We start from the raw sequence: 24,399 nt of genomic DNA, 5'->3' as shown, positions 1-24,399 counted from the left end.
TTTGTATCTTTTCAAATTTGTTTTCCTAATTTATGTATTCTGAATATTTATCTTAGTTTCATTTCTTATATTGGTTTAAAAAAATAGTATTCTTTGTTTTCGTTTTCTCTTTTTTGTAGTTTCTTAAAAAATATTCGGAGTTTCTATAAATTACCGTTTGCGTGGCCAGCTTTGTGGGATTCTCCGACTTGGGCACAGTTTCTATATACTCCATGTATCCTCTGTTGTGCAAAAGGGCGGTGTTTGTTGCCGAGTAAGCCTCGGCACAGGAACCCTCCGATCCCGTGTCCATAAACTCAATATCATCGATATCAATGGCATGGAGTATTCCCTCCATTTCCGCCACCGGCGCCTGCTGCCGGCTTCTGGCCAGCTCGTGGATAACCTCGCTGCTGCTGGGCAACTTGTTAGCTCCGCTGCGACGTCGTTCCTTGCGTCGCTTCATTGTGCCCTTGTTGGAGTTGATGGCAAACTCCATGTCCACAAAGTTCTCCGAGATGCAATCATCGGCTGTCCAATCGGATAACTCCGTCTCGGTCAAGGCCTGTCCAGTGCCCGTAAGCTCGGTTTCCGAGTCGGAACCACGGGAGTTCATTTCTCCCGTTGGCGTCTTATCACTGTCATGTTGTGTGGGCGTTGTGGGCGTGTCTGGTGTCTTGGCAACACTGCTGCTTAGATTCAAGGTGATGGGCTTCACCACCTGGTGACCGTGCTCCGGATTTCGTTCCACGATTAAGGGTAGATTTTTCAAGCTCTCGATTTTGTTCTCATTTTTGCTATCAAATTTGAGCTTTGGTGGTCCCATCTCTGGAAGTGGGGGCAATCGCTCCGCCTCAATCACTGTGCACTCTGCTGGCTCTGGAGTCGCCGTCACCGGCTCCACATCTGCCTCGGGCTCATCCTCCAGCTCGTTGGTTTTTATCGCTGCCGATGGAGGAGGAACAATAATTCCCGCTGGCATGTCAAGGAATTTGACATCCTCGGGATCTCCGATGTACTTGCCATTGACAATCATAAGACTGTCCACCTGCATCAAAGCTCCACTGCTGTCGTGCACCTCCAGACGTGGCACATTGTGCTTCCCACCCGCTGTCTGGGTATCCGGACTCGTTGTGGACTCTAGTATATAATGCTGAATGTCCTCAATGCTGGAGCTGCCGGAACTGGAGCAACTGGTGGCACTGCTGCCCGTTGTGGACATCATCTCCGACTTTGGTTTGCTCCATGGTATGTTAGGCACTTGAATTTGCAGCGTATCCGGTTCATATTGTTCCTGTTCCTGATCCGTTGTTGCCTTCTCGGGAGAGTCACGTTTTTCCTCATCGGATTGACAAAGCAGGGATTGCTGCTCCTCCGAATCCGCCTCGCCAGTTGCCTCCTTGTCCGCCTTGATATCCCCCAGTATATCTGGTATGCACTCCTTGACATCCTTGGAGACATCCGGTTTGATTACCTCATTTATCTTATTGCTGTCTGGTATCTGAGGAGCAATCTCGACATGAGCTGCCTGGCTGGTATCCGTCACCTTCTTTGGCGTCTCCAACACGGTGAGATCGATAAATGGAACTGGTTTCTCGGGTGTTACCAGATCAATCACCTCAATGACAGTTTTATTATTTGTCGGCGTTGTGGGTGAACTCTTCTTGTTGAGCTGATCCAGGAGCGTGGCATTCACTGCATCCGTGTACTCCATGCCCTTGTTGAGCTCATTTTTGCTATTGACAAACACATTCTCCTTCTCGTTGTCCGTAGAATTGCTCGAGGGAGTCTTCTGTATCTTCAGCTCCACTCGCAGATCATTTATCACATTGCTGGTCGCTGATCTCATCAGTTCATTATGCTGAGCATTATCGCCCAGTTTAGTCCGATCCAGAAAACTCCTCATTCCCGCACTGATGTCGCTGCTGGGATTCAATAGCTTCTGACATTCCGAGATGTTGGACTGAAAGCTGCGTATCCGCGAATCCAACACAGATGTGGATCCAGATTTTTGTATCTTATTTCCATTCGCGGGCTCGCCCAACAAATAGCGCTTCTTTAGCTCCAGACTCTTCTTTGAGGCAATGCCCTCTGTGCTTGCCGTTTTATTCAGCAAATAATCGCCAGGTCGAGGATTCTGCAGTGGCGCCCGTTGGCTGCTGATCAACAACGTGGGATCCACCTGCACCAGGGGCTTGAACTGCGGTAGAGGGGGTTGTGGTTGATATTTCTGCAGGTAGCTGCCGCCCTTTTCCCGCGATGCCAACTGCTTCTGATGCAGCCCAGTCGAACTCGGAGTTATCATGCTGGATTTGATCTAAAAAACACAGATATATTTTTAAAATATTCCGTTTCAATGCAAAGAAACCTTCACATTACCTGAACTTTTGTGGGTTTTCTTAAATGTGTGTCGTCAATAAAGATTTTGGGCGCCTGTCGTATAATCTCATCGTTGTCGAACTCAGAATCGGTGGATATTTCAGTGGCAGAGTTTAGTTCCACTTCGTCAGGTGATGTGCTCTCGGATTCGGTTTGTACCTGTAATTGTAGCACATTGGCCAATTGGTAGTTAATTTCAAGATCTCTATATACATAAAATCATAAAAGAACATTAAAGCAATGCAACAAAATAACATAAACAATTGAACAAAGCGTCGAGAGAAATGGGGGACTCGAGAGTTTAGAAAGACTCTGGTTTTTCTCCCGTTTTAAGGCAATTTTATTATTATGATTATTATTCTTCTCTTAAAGTTTTTATTTTTGAGCCGATTAGCGAACATGCTTCATTAGTCAGAGTTTTGAGCTTTGTGTTGGGTTAATCAGCAGCAGCAGCGGCAATCTCTCATCATGCCTTTAGGTACGATCCAGAAAGGTACAAAACGAATACAAAACACGAACGAAACGAGATCGCAGATCGGTGTGTTAGCTATATATGGATCAGGGATAGTTATAGGCAAGTTATTGTTATCATAATTATACGTATGTACATATACATTGCGAACGAAGACAAAACACAGCGAAGAACAACGTGACAATACATTTTGATACACTTGCAGAGGATGTTTTAATTTTGCCCTGAATTTCCTAACGCATTGTAGCTCAAAAAGATTTATTTATATCTTATAACTATTTTAAAATAATCTGTCAGTTTTAGATAGATGAAAAAATAAATTGGAACAGGTTTATCTCTTCAAATATTTCGGAACTGGACGGATTATATCATTCTATCGAATATCTGTCATAGGAACGATCGGTCAAAAATCAACCTTAAATATAAAAAACTTTGCTGGTTTCCAAGGAATCTAAACAAGTATCCAAATTTTTACATCCTCACCAAATTTGGTTAAGATTGGACAATTATATCAAAGAAAAAATCTGTAGAAAATTGCTTTTAAGTATGCCAATCCTTTGGTTTTAAATCTAATTTTTGAAAATTCGGTATCTATTACTTCTGAAATTTTTTCTAATTTATAGAGCTCTGCAAGAGTATTAGATCTTCAGCATGCCGAAGACTATCAATTTTTTTTTAATTTCTAAATTTTTTAGAGACTACAAACTTTTTTGCTCGGGCTGATATCGGGCGGCTCGGGGGTTAGCGCAACATTTCGTGTAGAATTTTGATTGAATTTACCTTCATAGATCGTACCCAGACGCCTAACAAAGGGGTAACTCTTTCTTTCTCTCTCTCTCACTTTTTGATTTTATCTCTCTGTCGTTCTGTTGTTTGTTCAGACAATTTTGATATTGAGGGTTCGATTTGTAGAAATATATAACTAAATTATGTAGGCGTTGCACATCAAGCGCTATGTTGGTTTGTTGTTGTTTAGGTTGTTTTCATTGATTGATCGGTTTGATCAATCATAAAATATTCCTAGTTGTCTTGTTGGGGTCAGGGGTTATAGGGTATTTAGAGGTATTGTTTGGGTTTGTCATGTTTTGTTGGTTTCTCTTTCTTTTTTTTTTTGGTTGAAGATCTCGAGTTCCTCAATAAAGATAGTAGTTATAGCGACGTCTGCCATTGATGGTGTGGTTGTAGTTGTTGGGTTAAATGTAAAAAAGAAATTTGCTGTTTTTGATCAAGGTTAAAGAGACTATATCAATTTATGAGATAACGCACGACTCTTTGCTGGTTGAAGGCAGTCCATAACTGGAAACGGATGCGGGACTACGTCGCCGAAAGAGATCACTCAAATGGGAACTGCTTGAAGCTGTGGCACTTGGATAATAACTAGATGTTGTTGTTGCAGATGTTGCTCCCAATCCCGTGTATGGTCTTCTGCTGAGGTAATCACTGCTGTTATTGAGGTAATCATAGTTGCTTCTTCTTCCCAAAGCTGTGGAGCTGGGAAAGCGACTGGTGGCTGTCTTTGGTGTGATGGCACTGGAGTAATGACGTGGTCTATAGCTGGATAGCTCCTCATCCGGTTCATAATCAGCGCGATCTGTGCTCCTGATCACATCCCGCATATAAGGATTACGTTCCACGACACGTTCATTGACAAAATCCCTTTTGCGATTGTGCAGACGCTTGCTCCGATCGAGCAACGCCTTCGTGCTGGCGTCCACCGGCTCATCGTAGTTGACATAGCTTAAGGGACGCGATGTCGCCACCGTTGTGGCCGTAGAGCGTGTATCCGTGTCCTGACTGGACGGTGCCGACAGAGAATGCACTGAACCAGAAACGGATGCTCCCTTTTTGAGATCACCAAAGGATTTGGAGCTTAGACGAGAGCTGTCTGCCAGTGGTTTAAAGGGTTGCGGTGACTGTGAGCGTGGTTTGTTAATGAATCTCTTGGAATTCCGCCTTTTACCCTCCAGCAAACTAAGAATATCATCAGGATGCAGTGCATCCTTTTCTTTGGATTGTTCGAAGATCGTTTTACCATCGGGCCACTGACGATTCTGGAAGGCAGCTGAGGGCGGAGAATCGGAACGTGCATATTCCGGTAGTTTTTGCTTTAGATCCTCTTCTGTTTGCTCCTCATCCTCGCTGTCAGCATGAAGTTCTCCCAGCTGAGGCTTTGGCCAGGCGCGATCCTTAAAGACTTCCGGCACGGGCTCATCCTTTGGACCCACTTCCGGCACATATTTGGGCGGCTCCAGTTTTGGCAAATGGAGTTTCCTGGGCATTGGAACAATCACCGGCTTGTTATCCTGTAACTCAATAAATGCAAACGAACTGCGTCGCGTGGAATCCGCCGTGGAATCCAAGGTGGAGTTGCACTCATCGCCCAGATCCAATTTCTTAAACATGGGCGGAGTACCATCTCTTCTCAAGGATTCCCTTCGACTGCTCGTGTCCTGTGTGGTGCCACGTCGCAGGCTGACAGAGATTGGCGGCGTCGGAGGTGGCAAACTTCGCTTTCCACTGGAGTTACTGCTGCTCTGCTGTGAATCCTGACGACGCTGCTCCGCAGCCGCTGCCTCAAAGCTCTCATCCCGCTTGATCAGCGCCTGTCGACGTTCCCGCTCGAACTCCTGTATTAGACGCTCCTGTGCAGCCACCTCATGCTCCTCCGCTCCGGGTAGATTATTCAGCAGTTGTATGGAATTGCTGGGAGAGACATTGGAGGATTTGGGCAACGCAATGCGACGACGTGGTGGCATTGGACTGTTGGGCAACTTTTCCATGTCCCATTCGAGGGAACTCTCCTTGCTGGCCGTAGGGATTTGTGGATTCATCTGCTTGCGACGTGGCATTGGACTGTTCGGCAGCTTCTCCATGTCCCAATCGAGGGAGTTCTCCTTGCTGCGCAGCTTTGGAGGCGTCACTAGCTTAGGTGGCTCATTGAGGCTGCTGCGTGAGGAGGAGCTGGAGCTTTTATTGGAGTTAATCTGGTTAGTTGCCGATGTTGTAGTCGAATTTGAATTTGGAACAGTTGGAATTTGTTCTAACGATACTTGTGGCAATCGATCTTGGGTTGACTTGACTTTCGGATGATCAATCACATCTTCAGCTATAATATGACTACTTTTCACTTGATCAATCACATCTTCAGCTATAATATGACTACTTTTCACTTGATCAATCGTTTTTTCATCTACAAAATGACTAGGCATAACCTGATTAATCACATCTCGCTCAATCACATCTTCATCTACAATATGCCTAGGAAATTTCAGAGGTTCCTCAACAGGCAACTTTGATTTGTCCTCCTGCACATTTTGATGGCTTAGTTGTTGCAATAAATCCTGCACCGAAGGCGGCATATTATCCGGATCCAACTTGGCCAGTTTCTTCTTTAGACGTTGTGGAGCAACTGGCAATGTGGGCTCACTCGACGAGGAGCTGCTCTTCTGTCTACGCTGCGGTCTGGAAGGAAAGCAGCCGCCATCCACTTCATCCACGCCAGCGTTAACAGTCTGATTAAATCGAATCTTATTTACATCCACCTCATCCCGCTCCAGAGACTCTAATTTATCCACAAAATCACGCTCTGCCGAGCTGGGCGTTATGCCAACCAGATCATCATTGGAATCAAACTCCACATGGACAAGCATCTCATCGGAAAACTCACCGAAGAGTTTCTCAATGCTTTGTTCCTCGGAGCTGCCACGTTTAACCACTGTAATGGGCTGGGCACTTGGACTCTTGCTGATGGTGGTGCACAATGAATCGGCATCCAATTCATCATCCACATTATCCACCATTTCCTCAATCATGCTTTGAAAAACTTCATCCACATGCTCCACATCGTTTATAGTTTCCCTTTCCAATTCGATGCTATTCAATACATCAATCGCATCTTGATTAAGTTTTTCCGTCAAGGAAATTTCCGATTGTCGTCGGGATAAAACCAAACTGGACTGTGAACCACGTCTTGAATTGCTTAGCGATTTATCGCAGCCTGTTTTGGGTAGATTCTTAATATCCTCCACAACAGGACGTGCTGGAGGGGTCTCCAGATCCAATTCCGTGTCAAGTTTTAGTGGTACGACTTCCTCAACCAAAGGACTCTTTGTCTGTGAACGTTCCAGCTCCTTTGCCGCCGTGCCCTTATCAATTAAATCCAAAATCTCAAAGTCATCCGGCACAGGAGTCGCAGGTTTCAACACGGATTTAACTTGAGTCTTTACCTCAACTTTATTAATTTTGTCAAGAGCTTTGGGCATATTCTTCTGAGCCTGTTTAGCCTGTCGAGCATTGCTAATCTTTGCCAGTTCCTCGAGAGAATTATTTGTTTTTCCCATTCCCTTTGAATTCTTGCTGGGTGATTTCTTCTTTTTAAGCGGAGATTTACGTTTCTCGGGTGATTTCCGGCTGGACAGACCAAAGAACTTGGCCAACTTGGAGTCGCGGTATTGCACCGGCATATCAAATACCCTTTCCGCTTCCTTTTGCTTCACCTCAAGCTGCTTTTGTTGCTCTTCCTTTTGGGCATAGAATTTGTCACGTTTCTTTTGCAAAAAATTGGTCGCCTCATTGCGCCATTCATTCCTCAAATAATCCATGGTTTTTTCCAAATCACTCATTGAATCATTTGTCGAGACAATTGATTCACGTGAACGATTCAAACTACTCAAATTACTTGTACTCGATTCCATGCGACGCAGCTTAAATGAAGCTTGCTCATCGCTCTTTTCCGAGTGCACAGAACTCATGGATTCAAAGCGCTTGAGTATATTTTGAACTCCACTTAAACGCTTCGGTTGCAAGTCAAAATCTCCCTCTCCCAAGGATTTGGTTTTCAACAATTTCTTGCTGCTACGACGCGGTAAACCCAACTCTAAATCTAAGCCTGTGTCTTCGAGAATGCGTTCGATTTTATCGGATAAATCACTGGGAGATTTTTCATCATTGTTAAAGAGCTTTTGATATTCCGAGCTGGGTGAACGTGTCGCTCCATCGGCCAAAATCTCATCTAGAATCCGCTCAGCTTCATCACGTGGCGGTTGCGGCTCCGTTTGATCTACCTGCTGATTCTCTGCTGCCTTTGCTGCTGCTTTTTCTGCTGCCTTTTTGGCTTTTGTGCCTTTGGGTACGATTTTCTTAATAATTTTGATTTTTCCTTTGGGCGCAGTCGATGCCTTGGCCAATGTTGTGGCACTTGCAGTCTTGGCAGGAACTTTAGCAGTTGTTATCACTTTAACTGGCGCCTTTTTCTTGCTTAAATCCAACGCTCCGTCCAGTTGATGATCACGCAAACTGAAAGTGTTGAGGGAGCTTTGTCTCTTGGGTGGAATTGGCTTTGATTTTGGCTCTAGCTTGGACTCTGCTGGCTGCTTAGACTCTGTATCTTTCTTGGATTCCACTTTAGTGTCTTTTACCTCCTTTTGCTGGACTATGGCTGCCTCTGTTTGTGACTTTTTCAATCTCTCCGCCACCGTTTCCACAGCTCTTCTTTGCGGCGCTGGACTACTGGGAAAATATCTGGCTAAGTCCACATCTTTTAGAGTTTTTTGATTTTTATTTATGTTGCCGGCATTGCTTTTTTCTGGCTTTTGATTGGGAAAATATTTGGATAGATCCACGCTAGCTGTGTGCACAGTGGGCATTACCATTTGAGATTTAATATGATCCATAGTGCCAGCAAAGCTACTGGCGCCAATTTCCTTAAGTTTGCTGCTCAATTGTGGATTGACATCGTCTATATCTAAATCTATATCCATTTCCTGCTGCTCTTCTTCATTATTCTGTTGCTGTGTTTTCCTTAAAGTGTTTAGTACATTTTGGATTTGCATTTTATTTTCATTGGGCAATGGAGCTTTTCTTGGACGTGGAGAATTGGAGCTGGCATTGCTCTTCATGCTGCTGGATCGACTTACATTGGCGCTGCTCTTGCGCTCCAGCTTGGGACTCAACTGTGGTGGCTTCTTGAGACTTTCCGGCCGCTTTAATTGCTCCTTGGGACGCTCCTCAAAGTTGGGTTTACGTGGCTTCAGCTCATCTAGATTGAAATCTATAACCGGCTTTGGTTTAGACTCAACTACAGCTGCAGGTGGACTGACAACCTTTTCATATTTCTCATCAAACTTGGATTTTGGATTGGTTGGAGCAGCTGCAACTGGAACCGAAGTTGTTGGCTTCATTCCTGCTGCAATTGCCGCATTCTCGGCCAGCCATTTCTCCTTAAGCGTTAACTTTCGCAATATATCGCTTTTGACCAAGTTCTCCTTGGCCAACACTTCCAGATCTTTGTTCATTTTAACCATATTGTTCATATGATATAATTTCTCGCTAATTGCTTCAATTTCACTGCTGAATTTTCTGGGTGTGTTTCGCTCCAGCTGCTCCAGTTGAGCACGTGTGGGCGTGGCAATTGGCGTGTTCGGTTGACTTTTGGCCGACTCAAAGGAGTTTGACGATTTTAGAGAGATACGCTCCACGTTTTCTTTATTTGCAATGTTTAATTGGGGTTTCTAATCAGTTGAATTATGTCAAAATTTTATAATGAAACCAACACCATGTTAAGGTCAAAGTATAAAGTGACAAAAATTAAATACAATAATGATAATTACATTAGTTTTTCCCATAGCCAAGTAATGATTTCAATTGAGACTTACCTCCGTTTCAGTGTCCGTGGGCAGATTTACGGGTAAAGGTTGAAGACGCACTTCCTCACGGCGCAGTTCACGTGCCTTTTTAAACTCCTCACCCTCCGTGTCATCTTTGCCATCATCTAAAAAAAAAATCATAAATTAGCACATGTGTTTTTAATTGAATTTGACAAGTTACTCTTATCAAAACACACCTGCTATACCTTCACTGGAATCGTAATCGAGATCATCCGAATCATCGCTATCCTCACAGTACTGTTTGCCAATCCAATCTGATGCCAATTGCAAAGTTTGTGCACCAAACGGCGAATCATCTGCCTCCTCAAACAACTCCGAATCCGACTCTGTATCCGACTCATCGGAACTGGACAGTTCCGACTGCGAATCATTGTTGGATTCGGGCAGAAAATTGCGGCCAGACCATTCGTGCTCATCAATAACATTTGCCTCATCATCGGACATTGCATCCGCGGAGGCAGCTGCTCTTGATGTGTCCAACAAATCCACTTGATCCCTGGCTGCCAAAGTGTCCATAGCTTGCACAGCTTCGGCAGCTGCTGCGGCAGCCGTGGCAGCTTGTGGTGCTGCAGGTGAGGCAGGTTGTGCGGCAGCGGATCTCTGAGGATTTAAAGAGAAATATTAAAAGAATGTAGCAAAATAATATAATATTGGAAGTTTTAATTATAATGGTTATTTAAAAATTGTATATGTATTTTAATTGTATTTATTAATTTATATTTGTATTGTTAAGGTGGCTGATTATATTTATTATGACAATTGCTTTTTATCCCTGCGAATTATCAACTGTTGTGTGTTTTTAAAAGTGAAAAAATTAAATAATCTTGCAGTGAAAATAGGGTATAATTCTTTCCACTTACCCTCGCTTTGTTGACACGTTGTGGCATCGGTTTGGGCGGCAGTCTAAAGTGCTGTGTGCAATAGAAGCGACCTTGAGGATCATCGCGATCAAAAGCGTAACCGCCAAGTCGCAAATTCGTGTGGCAATGATGACACTTGAGGCAATTGCGATGCAGCACGAGACCCTCCACGGTGGTCTTCTCCATCAGATAGACGGTCTGCTTGCAGAAGCGACACTTCTCGGAGGCAGCCTGTTTCTTAAAGGCCAAGGCAACCTTTGAGCTCTGTGAAAGATCAAGGAAAAAGTGTCTAAAAATATGCAACAATTTACTGTGCTTGCAACATTTAACAAACAAGTTTAAGTTTTGCGTATGTGCGTCTAAATACGGATGAGTGGCATGTACATGTGTGTGTATATGTGTAGGTGTGTGTGTGTGTGTGTGTGACAACGGCCTAAAATAGAAGCACGCTAAGAACAACAACAACGATAACAACACGCTGATAAACCTTATTTACCAAATTAAATATAAAAGCATAAAATATACAAAAAATAAACATAAATAAATGATATTCATTTGGCTGTGTGAATACAACCAAACTACTCACAGATTTTGGTATAACAGTGTTGGTGTTCGTGGTGGCATTGCTGCTCGCATTCTTCTCATCCGAGTTCGTTTCGTCCTTTTTCACAAATTGCCCGGCAATGGAAGCCACCTTATTGCGTCCTCTTTCGCCCACATCCAGATTGTGTCCCTCCTTCAATTGCTTATCCAGATTCTTGAGTGTTGTATCGATTTCCTTAAACTTTTCAGCTTCACGCGAATCCTGTCGTTGAGGCTTGGACATTTTGTGCTGACGAGCCTGGAACTGTTCCTTGCTCCACTTGGGCACCTTTTCACGTCCCTTGGGACCGTGTATCTCAGTTTTCTTTGACAACTCAATTTTTTTCTCAATCTCACGAACATTCCAATCATTTGAATCGATTTTACCAATGGCACGCATCAGATCTTTGGGTTTCTTATCACTGCCATGTCCTGGACGTCCTGTTATGCGGTGTTCCATGTTCTTGATGCGATCACTGAACTGCTCATCGGCGGCATTACGTGGCAAGGCTGAGGGAATATCACCACGCTCCCGATCCTATATTGGAAAGGTTGGTGGTTCGTGGTTTTGGTGGTGCAGCGAGGCCATCAATGTGGTTGTTGTCAAGTGTGTAATTCATGTGGGTGTCAGGTAGTTTTTTAATTTTTTTTTTTTATTTTTAGGGAGGTTTTGGGAATGAAGAAATCAAAATTTATAAATTTTTAAATATATATTCGTACTGTCGATAATTAAAAACATAAACAATAATAAAAAACAAACAAGGCAAACGACAAACAATAATAAATATAATTATAATCATATAACTTTTAAGCTAAGACTAAGTTAGATGAACACTTAATTAATTTGGGCATCTGATTAATTTAGTTAGGCCGACAACATTATTAATAAACAAATGCTTATTAATAAACGTATTTTTTATGTCAAATATCAGAGAAAAATAAATAAAGCTGCCATACTGGGAGTTATCTACAGGATCCAGCCGGATCCTGATGTTTTCTTACTGTTTCTTTTGTTAGCCAAAGGTTTAGTTAGGCAAGGCAATAACAAAACAAGGACAATGACAATGACGAGAACGCAGCGTGCAGCATTTTGCGTCCTTAGGATCAGGCCAACACGGAGTAGAAATCAACAGGCAATTTCAAGATTTGCATCCTGATTGCTTACGGGAAATAGAAGCTTGCGTTCGAGCTCCTTGACACGATCGTTGAATATTGGCGCCTGTTGGCGATATAGGAATATCGAATAATCCTCAAATGGGGTGCCATCCTCGGCCACGCCCTCAATCGGTGCACCATCACCGCCCTCTCTGAGCAATTTCCCTGCCTGCAGCAATTGCAGACTCTTGTAGAAATTCTGCGTTTGATGGAAACGCTGTTGGCGTCTTCTGCTCATGCGATCCTGACGATTCTCCTCGATCTCTTGTAAACGCTGCTGGCGCTCCTCCTACGCACCAGATTCAAGAGTCAACATTTCAACAATTTCACAGTGTTTTGTTTTGTTTTTTTTTTTCGTGTGTTTGAATAATGCATGAAGTACAAGACATAAGTACAAATACTACTACTGACTAAACAACTGGTGTTTGGGATTTGGTTTCCAGTTAGTTAGAAATGAGATAGATTACATTTGACAAATGGTTGTTAAAACGTTGGGACAAATGGCAATACTTGGACACAGATCAAACTGACCTCGTTGATGGATTCATATGCGCTTATGACGTTACTGATTTCATGAAAGAGAGCTGTTTTCAGTATGAGTTTAACCTTCGTTTATCGTAATTCGTATTCGTATTCGTATTTTATGACAGGCGATCAACAAAAATTACAATTAATTTCATTATCTTGTTTCTTGTTCATGTATGAGAGAGTTTAAATTTATGGGATAATTGTATGAGAGTTTAAGAGAGAGAGAGAGTGAGAGTTGTAAACAGTTGCAGAGTGATGGCCAAATACATGATATATACATTTCAACATGGTATTATAATATATTTTAACATTGCCATCACTTTGCAAACTGCCTTAAAGGCGCGGGTGAACCAATCCATGATATAGTCGAAACATCTACTCACAATGTTGGCCGTTTTGTCAGCCTGGCGACGTTTCTTCGATCGACGCGGTGTATCATTTTGAGCTGCAAGAGGAAACAGAAAATTAATGTTATGTTCAATGGAAGAAAAAAGTGAATTGTCTGTTGCCACATGAGAATAAAGTTGAAGATATTTAATAAAATAAACTTAATGCAATTTAAGAGAAAGATTGTGATGAATAAAAAATCAATACAACATGAAAACATATTTAATTGAGATTTAAAAAAAATTAGAGGAGTATTGAGACGCTTTAAAGGCTTACTAAAATATTTAATTTCTTCTTACATTTATTTTTTACAGAAAAAATTGATGAGACTTTGAAAGAAATTTCGGTAGAAAGAATTTAAGTACGTTTCAATGAAAGTCTTTAGAGTATAAAGTGAATACAACTTTATAAAATATTTAATTAATATCTAAATGCATTTTCAATTCGATTTTAAATGCATTAAAAACTAATTCGCTCAATCATTTACGACTTGAATGCATTTTTAGAAATTCTTTGCTAATATTATAATTACGAATTAAATGCATATTTATTTCGACTGTTACAATTTAGAGAAAAGGAGGCAACTGATGATGGTCTTCAGACCCTTCGTTTTATTATGGTTATCATCAACACACCTTGCTGCAAATTGTTACTGCCTGGACTGCTGGCAGCAGCAGCAGCAGATCCAGAAGCTGCCACTCCATTGCTGTTCAACAGCTGCTCGTGGCGACGCTGCCGCTTGGCACGCTCCTCATCCAGCACCGAGCGACGCTGGACAGTTGTGGGCACATCGACGGCATCCTGCATGGGTGACTTTGCCTTGGGCTTTGTCTGCAGCAACTTGGAGAAATCTGGCGGTGCATGCGTGTGATTAATGCGATATTTCTGCCGCAGATCGCTAAAGTCCATCTTGGGATGCTTAATGTGCGGAATCTCGCCTCTAAACAATTCACAGATTTGGTCCAAATAATGTAGCCAGATGCGTGACTCGACATCTGTCAACTCTAGCGATTGCTTGGCAGTCATGATGCGATCAATATGCAGCTCACGCTCCAGCACCGCAAAGGCAAGCTCATTGCACTCCAATGGACTCATCTCCTTGGTGGCAGCATAGTCGATTAAATCGGGCCGATAGCTATAAATAGTACGAGTATGAGTTACAATATAATAACAAATATATTATCAACTTACCGACTGATAAGCGCACAGAGCACACGTCCATTGCGGAACACATCGGAGGGTTCCTTGAGCTCAGCTGTAAACTGATAGGCAGACAGCTGTGCGCTGATCCAACGTAGCAAAGAAGCACCTTGTGGCAGAGAATCTGTAAGGCAATATAAAATATATATGTTTAAAAAAAAATAGTATAACATTATATGTGATTCCTCGACTATAGTATAGTTGGTAATAAATTTAATTAAATAATAGTATAGATTCTACACATTTTTAGCACATGTGGCCAAAATTTTGAAAAAAAAAAAGTAATTAAATAATTTGTGTGTGGTTCTTAATGACAAGTTTTTTAGCTCTAGCTCTTTTAGTTTTTAAGATTGATGTGTTCATGCAGAAAGTATCTTGTAGAATACTATATGTAAACCCACCTCCACTGCGTCGCTTGCGTTTTCCAGGCGTCTCCGCGTGTGGCATTTGCAACGCATGCGTGTCCATGAAAGTTTGCTCCAATATCGTTGGATCATCGGTGTCAACAAGATGCTTCACCTGCCAGCTGTTGACCGACTCACGATTGAGGTTTGGATAACGTGTCGCCGGATCCACAGTATATGCGCTAATATCACGTTGTAGAGTATCTGGTGTCGTCTGATTTAGCAAACGATAGATGCTCTCACGTTGCGCCAAAACGCCAAGTGTGCTGTTCTGTGGATTGGACCACAATTTGATGGCATAGGCGGCATCCATGCTGGATAGAAAGCCACGGGCACAGCCCGATCCTGTGGGCCAAAACGGCTCCAAGAGACTGTCACCCACAAGGCACTGCAGCAGGCGGCAACCCTTGCGTACGGTTACCCTGCAAGACATCTCGGCGGCAAACATGGAAGTGAAATCAAACATGGCCACATCTGGTTTGCCATAATGATTCACAGCAAACTCCAGATTGGGCATTTGATATTGTGTTGAGAATTCGGCTGCTTCACGGGCATAATCATGTAGCTTCTGTGTGTCCACATTGGCTTGAGCAAGCAACTCGGCAGGATCGGCCATATCCTCGATGATGACACCCTTATCGATCAGACTGTGTTTCTTGGCCGTCATCACAAAATAATGTGTCTCATCCTTGTAGTAGACAATGTTCTCGAGATCAATGCCAGTGCGACTGTAAAGCTCCTTGAAGAATGCCTGATTGAATATAAACGCCACACCGCTAATCTCCTCCACCTTGGCCTCCGCCTCGGTCTTCTTGTTAATGAAATTGGCCGTAATGGCAATGGCCAATTTGCCACGAAACTCTTTGCGTCGAAAGTCCAACATATTTCGTTTGCCATCGGCGCCAATGAGAACATCGAATTCGTAGTGGGAAACAGCATGATCTGATGGAGTAACTGCAGCACGCCAACCTGTACCATCGCCACTGGGCTCCACAACATGATCAAAGCCAACTCCCTCATGGATTTCCACGCCCAAAAGTAGCGCCACCTTGAGCAGCATGCACTGCAACTGTCGAATGGAGATGTGATCAATGGATCCGGCACAGAATTTGCCATAGAACTTCTTGGCACCCAGATTCCTCAGATCTGTGATGACAAATGGCCACAGATGGAGCACATTGTTGCGTGTGATACGATCACGTTTCTCCAGCACCACAACCTTGGCGCCCAGCAGCTGTGCCTCGATGGCGGTACGCAGACCACAAGGTCCGGCTCCAATAACCAGAACTCGTGTTCCCGTGCACGCATTTCCCTTGCCGTAGACCCGATGAGCAGCTCGTGCATCGAATTTCTTCCACAGTGCCTGTGCCTTCCACGAGCGCACCTTGACCTTCAGCTTCGGATAGAAATCGTTCAATGGAGATGGACGTAATCCCACCGCTTCACACATGGCCCGGTGCAGTGCAAGGATCTGACGCATTGTCGTGGCCACACAGAGCAGATCAAAGAGCTCGGCGGCCTCAGCAGCTGCCGCATGTTCCGCCATCAGCAGCGCTTGTTGTTGCTGCTGCTGTGCCGTCAGCAACTGTTGTTGCTGCTGCTGCTGTTGCAGCTGCTGCTGGTGGTGCCGCTGATGTTGACGGCTCATGCTGCAAGTAGAGAACGAGATAAAGATACTTATTAGACGAGTGACATTTGACATTCGAAATGTGAAATCGAATTCATTTTCGACAATTACCCACAGTGAAACTTTTATAAAGTGAACTTTCTGTACAGTCAAAAAAAAAAAAAACGATTTTAATTAGAATATAAATTATTAATTTAAAAACATAAGAGCTAAAAAATATTATTGGGCTACACGGAAAAATCTAAGTTATTTTATTTATAACAGAACTACGCTTGAAACAGGATAAACTTTTTTTTAATTTTTTTTTAAATCTATTTTTTTGTTGAAATAAAAATGCAATTTTATTTCACAATTATTAATAAAAAATTAAAAAATTTTATGTATTGTAACTTAATCTCGTGAGAATTCACTTCCCTTTAATTTGACCTTATTTACATTCAATGTATTTCATTCTTGACGTCCTAACAGGTTCAGTCTTCCCCCTTTTCAATTATCTGTCTGTCTGTCTGTTGCCTGTCTGTTTATCGTATTTTGTTTCCTTTCCGACTGTCACAATTTCATTAATTAATGACACAAATTGTTTACGATTCATCTCGAAAAGGTTAACGAACCAAACAAAGGTTTAGCACGCGATTTAAAATAGAACTTGAATGAGAGTGAGAGTGTCACAATTTCTTATAGAACTCATTACTTTAAATAAATCTTAGAATATATATAAAAACTTATCTATGGCAAAGGCTTAATATAAACACTGCCAATTATACTTAACTGTGAACAGTTTCCAGGAAACTAAATATAAAATTTTTTAATATTTTCAACGCTTACTTTCTATCTTTATACCCAAACATTTGTTAACCAATATTTGGCTAGCTGAGTAATATTAAAAATTGATCTTTCTTTATTTTTAATAGGTTTATAATAAAAGGGGCATCAAAGAAATAAAATACTTGTCCTTTTCAGTTCTTAAAAATAAGAATATATTTCATTATTGTGTATCTCTCAACGATTCAATTATTATGTATCTCAAAAGGAATGAATTACTTGCTTTTCTCAGAACGATACATTCAACTATTATTCATTTTTCAATGTAATTTTAGATTAATCTTTCTCAGTTCTTGAAGTCTGACTTCCTAGCAGCTGAACAGAACAATTTTATTGATGTCTTAGCTCCGCTTAAATCAGTTTCCCCATAAATGTCAAGCAATCTTTTAGCTGGAACATCTTTAATCAATTAATTAAAATAAAAGCAAAAATAAATCAAAATTAAAGAAACGCATAAAGCGGTCAGTCAGAGGAAGATTACTCATGCAAATGCACAGACTGACAGAAGAACCAAGCACCAGGAAAGACAGCTTGCAGTTTTAGCTTTGTGTATTTGAATGTAATGATGAGTCGAGAACAACAAAGGCAGTGAAAGGAAAATTGCGTTGCCGTTTAAAGCGGACACACAAAACCAGAGGGAAATGAGTCAATGAAAGCTCAAGTTTTTGTGGCATAGACTTGAACCTTTTGCGTGGGCGCTAGACAGGCAACAACCTGACAATGACTACGAGCACCAGGAACAATGTATGTTTGTGGACGTAGGTGGCTTATGAAAATGAACTTCAAAGCATTGAAAGTTTGCAATAAAAAATAAAAAGTAAGCCACGAGACGAGCAATGCAAAACTTGCTCTTTGTTTGCGAGAAATATGTGGAATACGTTGAGAGAACACAACGTCAACAAAGGATAAAAACCACAGGCAATTACTGATGATTGACTGAGAGTCATTGCCCCATTTTGTGCTTACTGAATGAGCCGGAAAGTAATCGCATTGTTAAGAGAGAAGAAATGATACTGCGCTACACGACGGCATTTATACTTAAAAATAGGAGTGGGCACATATAACAATCGAGTTTATTTAATTTATTTTTATTAAATAGCGACAACTCAACTATATATGGATTTTATCCATACTTTCTCCTTGACTATTATTTGAAAAGCTTTAAACTCAAAACTCTGTCTAATCTTAGCCGATTTTCATGCGAAGTGTCAAGCTTATCATTATTTGACCTATAATTTGATTCTGCACTAAATTTGGAAAATTCATTTTTGTTCATCATTTTTACCATACGCACTTCAAAAATTTCAAACTGTCATAACTTTGCCAAATTTAAACCGATTTCCGTTCGGAATGTCAATTTTATCATTATTTGACCACTTCGTTAAGTATGTATCAAATTTGTTAAACTCAATACTTTCATCGCTAAACATTTTTATATTGAAGCTTAAAAAAAAGGATTTTGTTGTATTTTTAAATTATTTAAAAATGCTGAGAATGCGGGAAAACTTCAATCGATGAGCAACGATAAATACCACAGTCAATTACTTTTGCTTATATAGCTAGTCAAAAAGTAATCCCATTGTTAAAAATAGGAATGATACTGGACTGGCCGCATTTTTTTATTTTGTTTTTTTTTTTTTTTTTGGGCCCGAGTTTATTTTCAATGCACTAAACTCCACGACGAGCGATTGTTGTGCTGTCAAATTTTACACTTTAAAATCAAGCAAAATCATGTGAAATACATAGGAGAAGGGGGGGAAATAAACAGATCCAAGGAGGGCAGATGGCAGTGTCAATCATAAGTAATTATTTTAATAGGTAGCAACAGCCGATGATGCATCTCCAGGTGGCGTACGCTCGCGCAGCTCCCCGGATGAAGGCGAAGGCGATAGTACGGATTGCGGCGTCACAGGCGGCGATCCGTCCAATTGCTCTAGCTTAATCATCAGCGGCGATGGCTGCGGTAATACCTCATCTTCTTCCGTTGATAACATCTCATACACATATTTATCAATCTCCTGACGCAACTGATCAATGGTCGTTTGGACAATCGAATAACGATAATTGGTGCAACGAAAGAAACCTTCTTGTACGCCAGCTGTTAGCACATCCCCAACAACCGGCTGGATACGTTCACGGGCTACTTTATATATATTGGCGACACGCTGTGATATTTCCTCTATGGTGGCCGGATGACCCAATACTTGAAGGACCTCCAGTACTAAAGCACCATTCTGCTTGCCCAAATTCGATGGATTCATCTTTCTTCTTCTTCTTTTATATTTTTAACTTGTATTTTTTCGTTGACTAGTAAAAAGGTACAAGGAATTTACGCTTCACGATGCTTTGGCTAGCGATCAAAATGATATCCAAATTGTTTCTTTAAAAAAAAAATATATGTTTGTTGTCGATAGTTGAAAAGTAAATTATAATTTGAAATAAAAAACGAATGTCAGTCAAAAGAAAAAAGCTTCAGCTTTGACAAGACAAGCTCAAACAATATGGAATTTTAGGGGAGAACAAATTACATCTAACTGAATTCTTTTACTAGCAAATAAAGGACCGTTTTCTGAATGGAAAAAGGTTAAACAGGAATTCTTTTCTTTAAATATTTCCAACCACTCTCAGTACAATAAAAAGCATTGTCCTCCCTCTTCATTTGACTATTCTATTATTCAAAGCTCACAATGGAATGTCTTTCAAGTGTATTTCAATTTGAATAATATGATTAACCCTATCACAAATTGTTTACTGCTTAAGAGACCCCCTTTTAACCATCTACCAATGTCAGAAAATTGTTCTAATTTCTGTTGTCTCATCGCCCATTAAAGTTGCACATTGTGGAAAATTCGATTGGCGCCACGAAAGCCATAAAAAACGCACGCACTGTTTGCCTCCGTTGTCGAGTGGCCCATGCCAAAGTTCGTCAAGGAAAAACAAGCAATTCAAGCTTTGGGGTGTGCTCGACTGGCAGTTACCCTGCTCCCAAAAATTAACATATTGAGCGATTTTATAAAATAGTATTTTTACTATTCAATTAAATAGAATTATGAATATGCTTGACTAGCAAATAAAAAAATAAACATTAAATATACAATCTTATACCCTACTACCTATAAAAATAGTCAAAAAACATAAACTCCTCAATTGATATTTAAATATAAAATAGGACACACTTTTGCCTTGTAATATCAACAAATTGATATTCTTAATATCCAAATACCCACCCTATTTCTAGGGTATTATTTGAAACCACCTACTGGGTTGGGCATAGGCGACATTCTGACGCTTGTCGGCCCTCCTCTACTCCACTTTATTTAATTTCATTCTTTTTTTGTGTTTGCTCTTCCTCTTTCTCCCTTTGGCGTCGTGTGACACATTGGGAACAGCATATTATGTCACTGTGGGAGTCGACAGTGGGCGTGGGATGGCTCAATATACTAAATAAAACATGGAAATTAAAGTCAAAAGCAACGGGAAAGTTAAACGCTTATCGATTTTTGTTCATCTGTTAGCCGGTGTAATGTTTTGTTTGTTGAGGCAGGAAAATAGCGGAAGGAAGAGTGAAGTTGGCTAACACGTGGCGGGTTGCTAAGCCAACATGGCTTAGTCAAATACGAGGGATGCTCATCGAGTTGCAGATGACGCATCGAGGCAGGCAAACCAGGGTTGGCCTGTCAATTTGTATCTTTTCTTAGCATTAGCGTCATAACAAAAAAAAATAATAAAAAAAACAATTGAAATACATTTCATAACTAAAGTGTTGCACATGGCACATGCCGGACAAGATCAAGGTTCTCTTAGTTATAAGAAATATTTCATTCTCTGAGAGTCTTTTTTGGCCAATAGCCAGCATTTTTGATTATTATTAAAAATTCAAATTGTCAAAGGTTGAAATAGTCTTATTACCTGTGTTGTTTTGTCGTCCGTCTGTTCACAATTGTCAATTTGCTTTTGCAACTTTTCACAAATTATTTGCACAATATTTTTATTATTTTTTTTGTAAACTTTTCTCGTTCGTTGCACGTTCATTAATGAAACATCTTTGAGGCAGACGAGTAAATTTTAAACGTTTGTGAATAAAAGATATATACGTAGATAAAGATACTCTACAGGTAAACAAAAGCAAAATGGGAATTCAAACACCGGCAACAAAGTAAAATACGAGTAATAACATGCTCATCAGGCAAATTGTGAACTCTAATTATAGATTTATAGATATTGTATCTACAAAATAAAAGCGAACAAGGCGTTATACAAATGTTTTCATAATCAACACCTAAAAAAAAAATAACAAAAGATAACGTAATTTATGAACAGAGCAACAAACAATAACGATAAGAAAGTGACGAATAGTTTGTGTAACACTTTCTAACAACATTACCAAAATATCAACTTAGCTGCAGACGACAATTACAAATGCATTTTGACCATATCTGATAATTAATTAATAATTAATGATAACAATGATTTGCATTTTAAGTGTTAAAAAAATAAGAAACCTATCAAATATAAGTTTATTTGCTTGAACTAATCAATCTCAATAATCTCTGATTTCCATAAGAAACTCAAACTTGACAGAACTTTTGCCATAAAAGTCTCAAAAGCAGCTTATACACATTTATATACTTGTCTACTGCCAGAATCAACATAAAATCGTTCAGCAAATATATATCTATGTACATATAACTTTGTTCTGGTATTTCAAACTTCCAAGTAAACTTTTCTGTATATTTCTTTTTTGCTAAGAATCTTGAAGAACATAGTATGCAAATAGCAAAACGCTTGATTGATTTGTTCGCATGTTGCGAGTTGTTTGCGGTAAATGTTTTCTAATTTTGGCAACCAATTGTGGCGAATTGGGCGGCAGAACGACGCAGAAATGTTGAAATTGCAACAAATTGATTTATGACGAGCGAAACAAAAACAAAGGCAACAATAAAAACTGATCAGCAACGAGGCGCAATGCGGAAACAATGCGAAATGTCTGAGGGTGTTTCAAAATATACATATGCATACATATGTATACTTTTTATTAGGGGTATTCAGTGTACTTTTTTTTGTTTAATACTTGATTGATATCTATTATTTGGTTGACGGTGTTTCAATAGATATTTACATATATATTTATTTATATAATAGGGGTATTCACTGTTATTTCTGATTGAAATATATTTTTTCTATTATTTTTAGTATTTCTTATGAACAAGATGACAGGCAGTAGGAAAAAAATAGGTAAGCAAATTTGATTAGAGGCAAGTTGTCGCCTTATTTGGTAGCGAGCCAAACAATTTTCCCATTGTTATAAATTTCCTGATATATCTAAGTTGACGGCTGACAGACAAAGCCAAATAAATCAGATATAATTAGGAAAATAATACAAAAGGTTCTTTCACTAAAATTATTAATTAAGTCAATTAAAATTAAGTCGTATTTATATTTTAGGTAGTTTGTGGCGATACTTGAAGTGCAGTTGTAATTTGAGGCAAATGTTTAAATTGTTTCATTTAAAATGTCGCTATTCTTAGTTGGGGAAAATTGGGTCAACAAACGATGCAGAGAAGCCACCAACCAAACATTTGGCAGCCACAGCATGAAAGAGAGGCAGATAGAGAGAGAGGGAGAAAGGAAGAGAGTATCATTCGACACAGCGGCGCCTGTAAAGCTATATTTTTCTATAAATATAAATGGCATTTTAATTGATTTTGAGTTTGTTTAGCTAGGATATTTTTCAAAATCGAGTTAAAAACGCAAAGCACTTTGGTACTCGCAAAATGACATCATAGGCGCCACAATTTTGTTGCATCCTCCTCACATAATATGTATGTGTCACTTGTCCTTAATATTAAATCCTTTCAAACTTACTGACATCATTTGCAAGTCACTCTGGATTATGTTGCTTCGCTTAGTTCTGTTCCTATTTCCGGTGCTGTATCCCAATTATGTGCTCCCATGTGGCTTGCCACATGTGGCACCTACATTTAAATAGAATTTATGCCGCCCGCACAATGTTGACACACCCCTCTGCACCAATTACAACTTCGTTATCGGGTCAGACAAAATTGCATTACAAATTTAATAACAATTTGCATAAATTTACAAACTAATGTTGTTCAATTTTTCGGCGTGGGTTTAAAATAGTGATGTCAAAATACAAAGAAAAATCGACAACTTGATTTTTGAGGACGCGATTTTTAACTACTTTATCTCGATTTATGTTTTCAAATTTCATGAAATATCGACAACTCAAATTTAATTTGATTCTGCATCAAATTGTGTTTGTTTTTTCTTTTTTTTTTGAAAACTCGATCATTTGTATACATTTAGACTTTAAACTCAATTTACATTTTGGATTTACATCACTAGCTTTAAATAACGTTATTAAACTTACTTCTCAGTCTCTCTCAGTCGAAGGCGTTATCGTTTGGATCTGTCATATGGTAAGTACATGCAGCATTAACTGTAGAAAGAAAACAACAATTTCAGCATAAATTAGACAAGTATTTCAAGTGTTTATATATCATAGAATAAAATCCTATTTATGCTACTTAATTACAACATTTGTCACTTGTCAAAGTGAAGGTTAATTCAAGTTATTCATTTAAGTCAAAAGTACATTAATAATAAAAACAAGAAATGAGTTTCTTAAGGTCTTGTTTGTCTTGAATGTTGCGTGGGTTGCTCGACAACTTTAAATGACAATAATACTTAATGTATTAAAATACAACTTGGCAAAGACTTGGCAACAATTGTGGGCAGTTAATTGGAACTGTTGCTAATCTCTTATTGTTAAAATGCATTCCAAAACATATGTTACTTTTAAGAATTAATCGATTAAAGTTTCATAGTTTTCACGTTTAATAATTGAATAAACTAAAAATATAAAAAATAATGACTAGACAATCAACATAAAAATAGCATTTATAGGATTTTTTTTAACAAAGTTTACCAATTTTTTTTTTTATTGTTAACTTAAAATAGAAGAAAAAGAAGTTATTTAAATAATATTTGTTTGTGAAAATAAACATCAAAACCTAGTTTAACTATTAACAAAGATTTTTTTATTACGTTTTATGATTTATTAAGGAAAAAGGTGTACACCATGCTCACAGTACCTACAAAAAATATGCGCACAACAATAAAGCTCAACATTTTTTTTGCAAGCCGCTGCCGGCACGAAAATGGCATTAAAATCATCGACTAAGACGGCGAAGTTGAATGCAACTGAACAACAACAACAATAAGAATTGACAACGACAACAACAACACCTGCTGCTACGACGACAACAACAACAACAGCAATAACAGTTACTAAAGGTGCATAACGTAGCAAGTTGGC

General features: G+C 39.9%; 2 protein-coding genes across 11 annotated transcripts in view; both read right to left on the bottom strand.

The window, feature by feature from the left end:
• Positions 1-24,399, bottom strand: part of LOC117789705 (F-actin-monooxygenase Mical) — a 48,246-nt gene that overhangs the window by 4,974 nt on the left and 18,873 nt on the right. For 4 of the 10 annotated variants that reach the window (XR_004617923.1, XM_034628811.1, XM_034628807.1 and 1 more), the window contains 12 exons: positions 23,452-23,520; positions 14,609-16,260; positions 14,199-14,331; positions 13,643-14,142; positions 13,004-13,065; positions 12,103-12,381; positions 10,942-11,475; positions 10,356-10,619; positions 9,672-10,095; positions 9,484-9,599; positions 2,359-2,517; positions 155-2,296 (listed from right to left, as the gene is read on the bottom strand). Coding sequence is in view for 9 of the 10 variants with exons in the window: in XM_034628811.1 (XP_034484702.1) it covers positions 155-2,296; positions 2,359-2,517; positions 9,484-9,599; positions 9,672-10,095; positions 10,356-10,619; positions 10,942-11,475; positions 12,103-12,381; positions 13,004-13,065; positions 13,643-14,142; positions 14,199-14,331; positions 14,609-16,259 (6,264 nt within the window). In the remaining variant the exon portion in view is untranslated. Of the gene's footprint in view, positions 1-154; positions 2,297-2,358; positions 2,518-3,677; positions 3,992-4,092; positions 9,340-9,483; positions 9,600-9,671; positions 10,096-10,355; positions 10,620-10,941; positions 11,476-12,102; positions 12,382-13,003; positions 13,066-13,642; positions 14,143-14,198; positions 14,332-14,608; positions 16,261-20,969; positions 21,077-23,451; positions 23,521-24,399 lie in introns of those variants that run through there. The other 6 variants (XM_034628812.1, XM_034628808.1, XM_034628803.1 and 3 more) reach the window with 6 other exon arrangements.
• Positions 18,602-19,497, bottom strand: LOC117789711. The gene has a single exon (XM_034628817.1). It carries the CDS (start codon positions 19,319-19,321, stop codon positions 18,872-18,874), a length of 450 nt encoding a protein of 149 aa, XP_034484708.1. The 5' UTR covers positions 19,322-19,497; the 3' UTR covers positions 18,602-18,871.

The sequence above is a fragment of the Drosophila innubila genome (assembly GCF_004354385.1).
Source record: "Drosophila innubila isolate TH190305 chromosome 3R unlocalized genomic scaffold, UK_Dinn_1.0 2_E_3R, whole genome shotgun sequence".
In the NCBI taxonomy this organism is placed as follows: domain Eukaryota; kingdom Metazoa; phylum Arthropoda; class Insecta; order Diptera; family Drosophilidae; genus Drosophila; species Drosophila innubila.
This window is presented reverse-complemented; position numbering and strand designations above follow the sequence as displayed.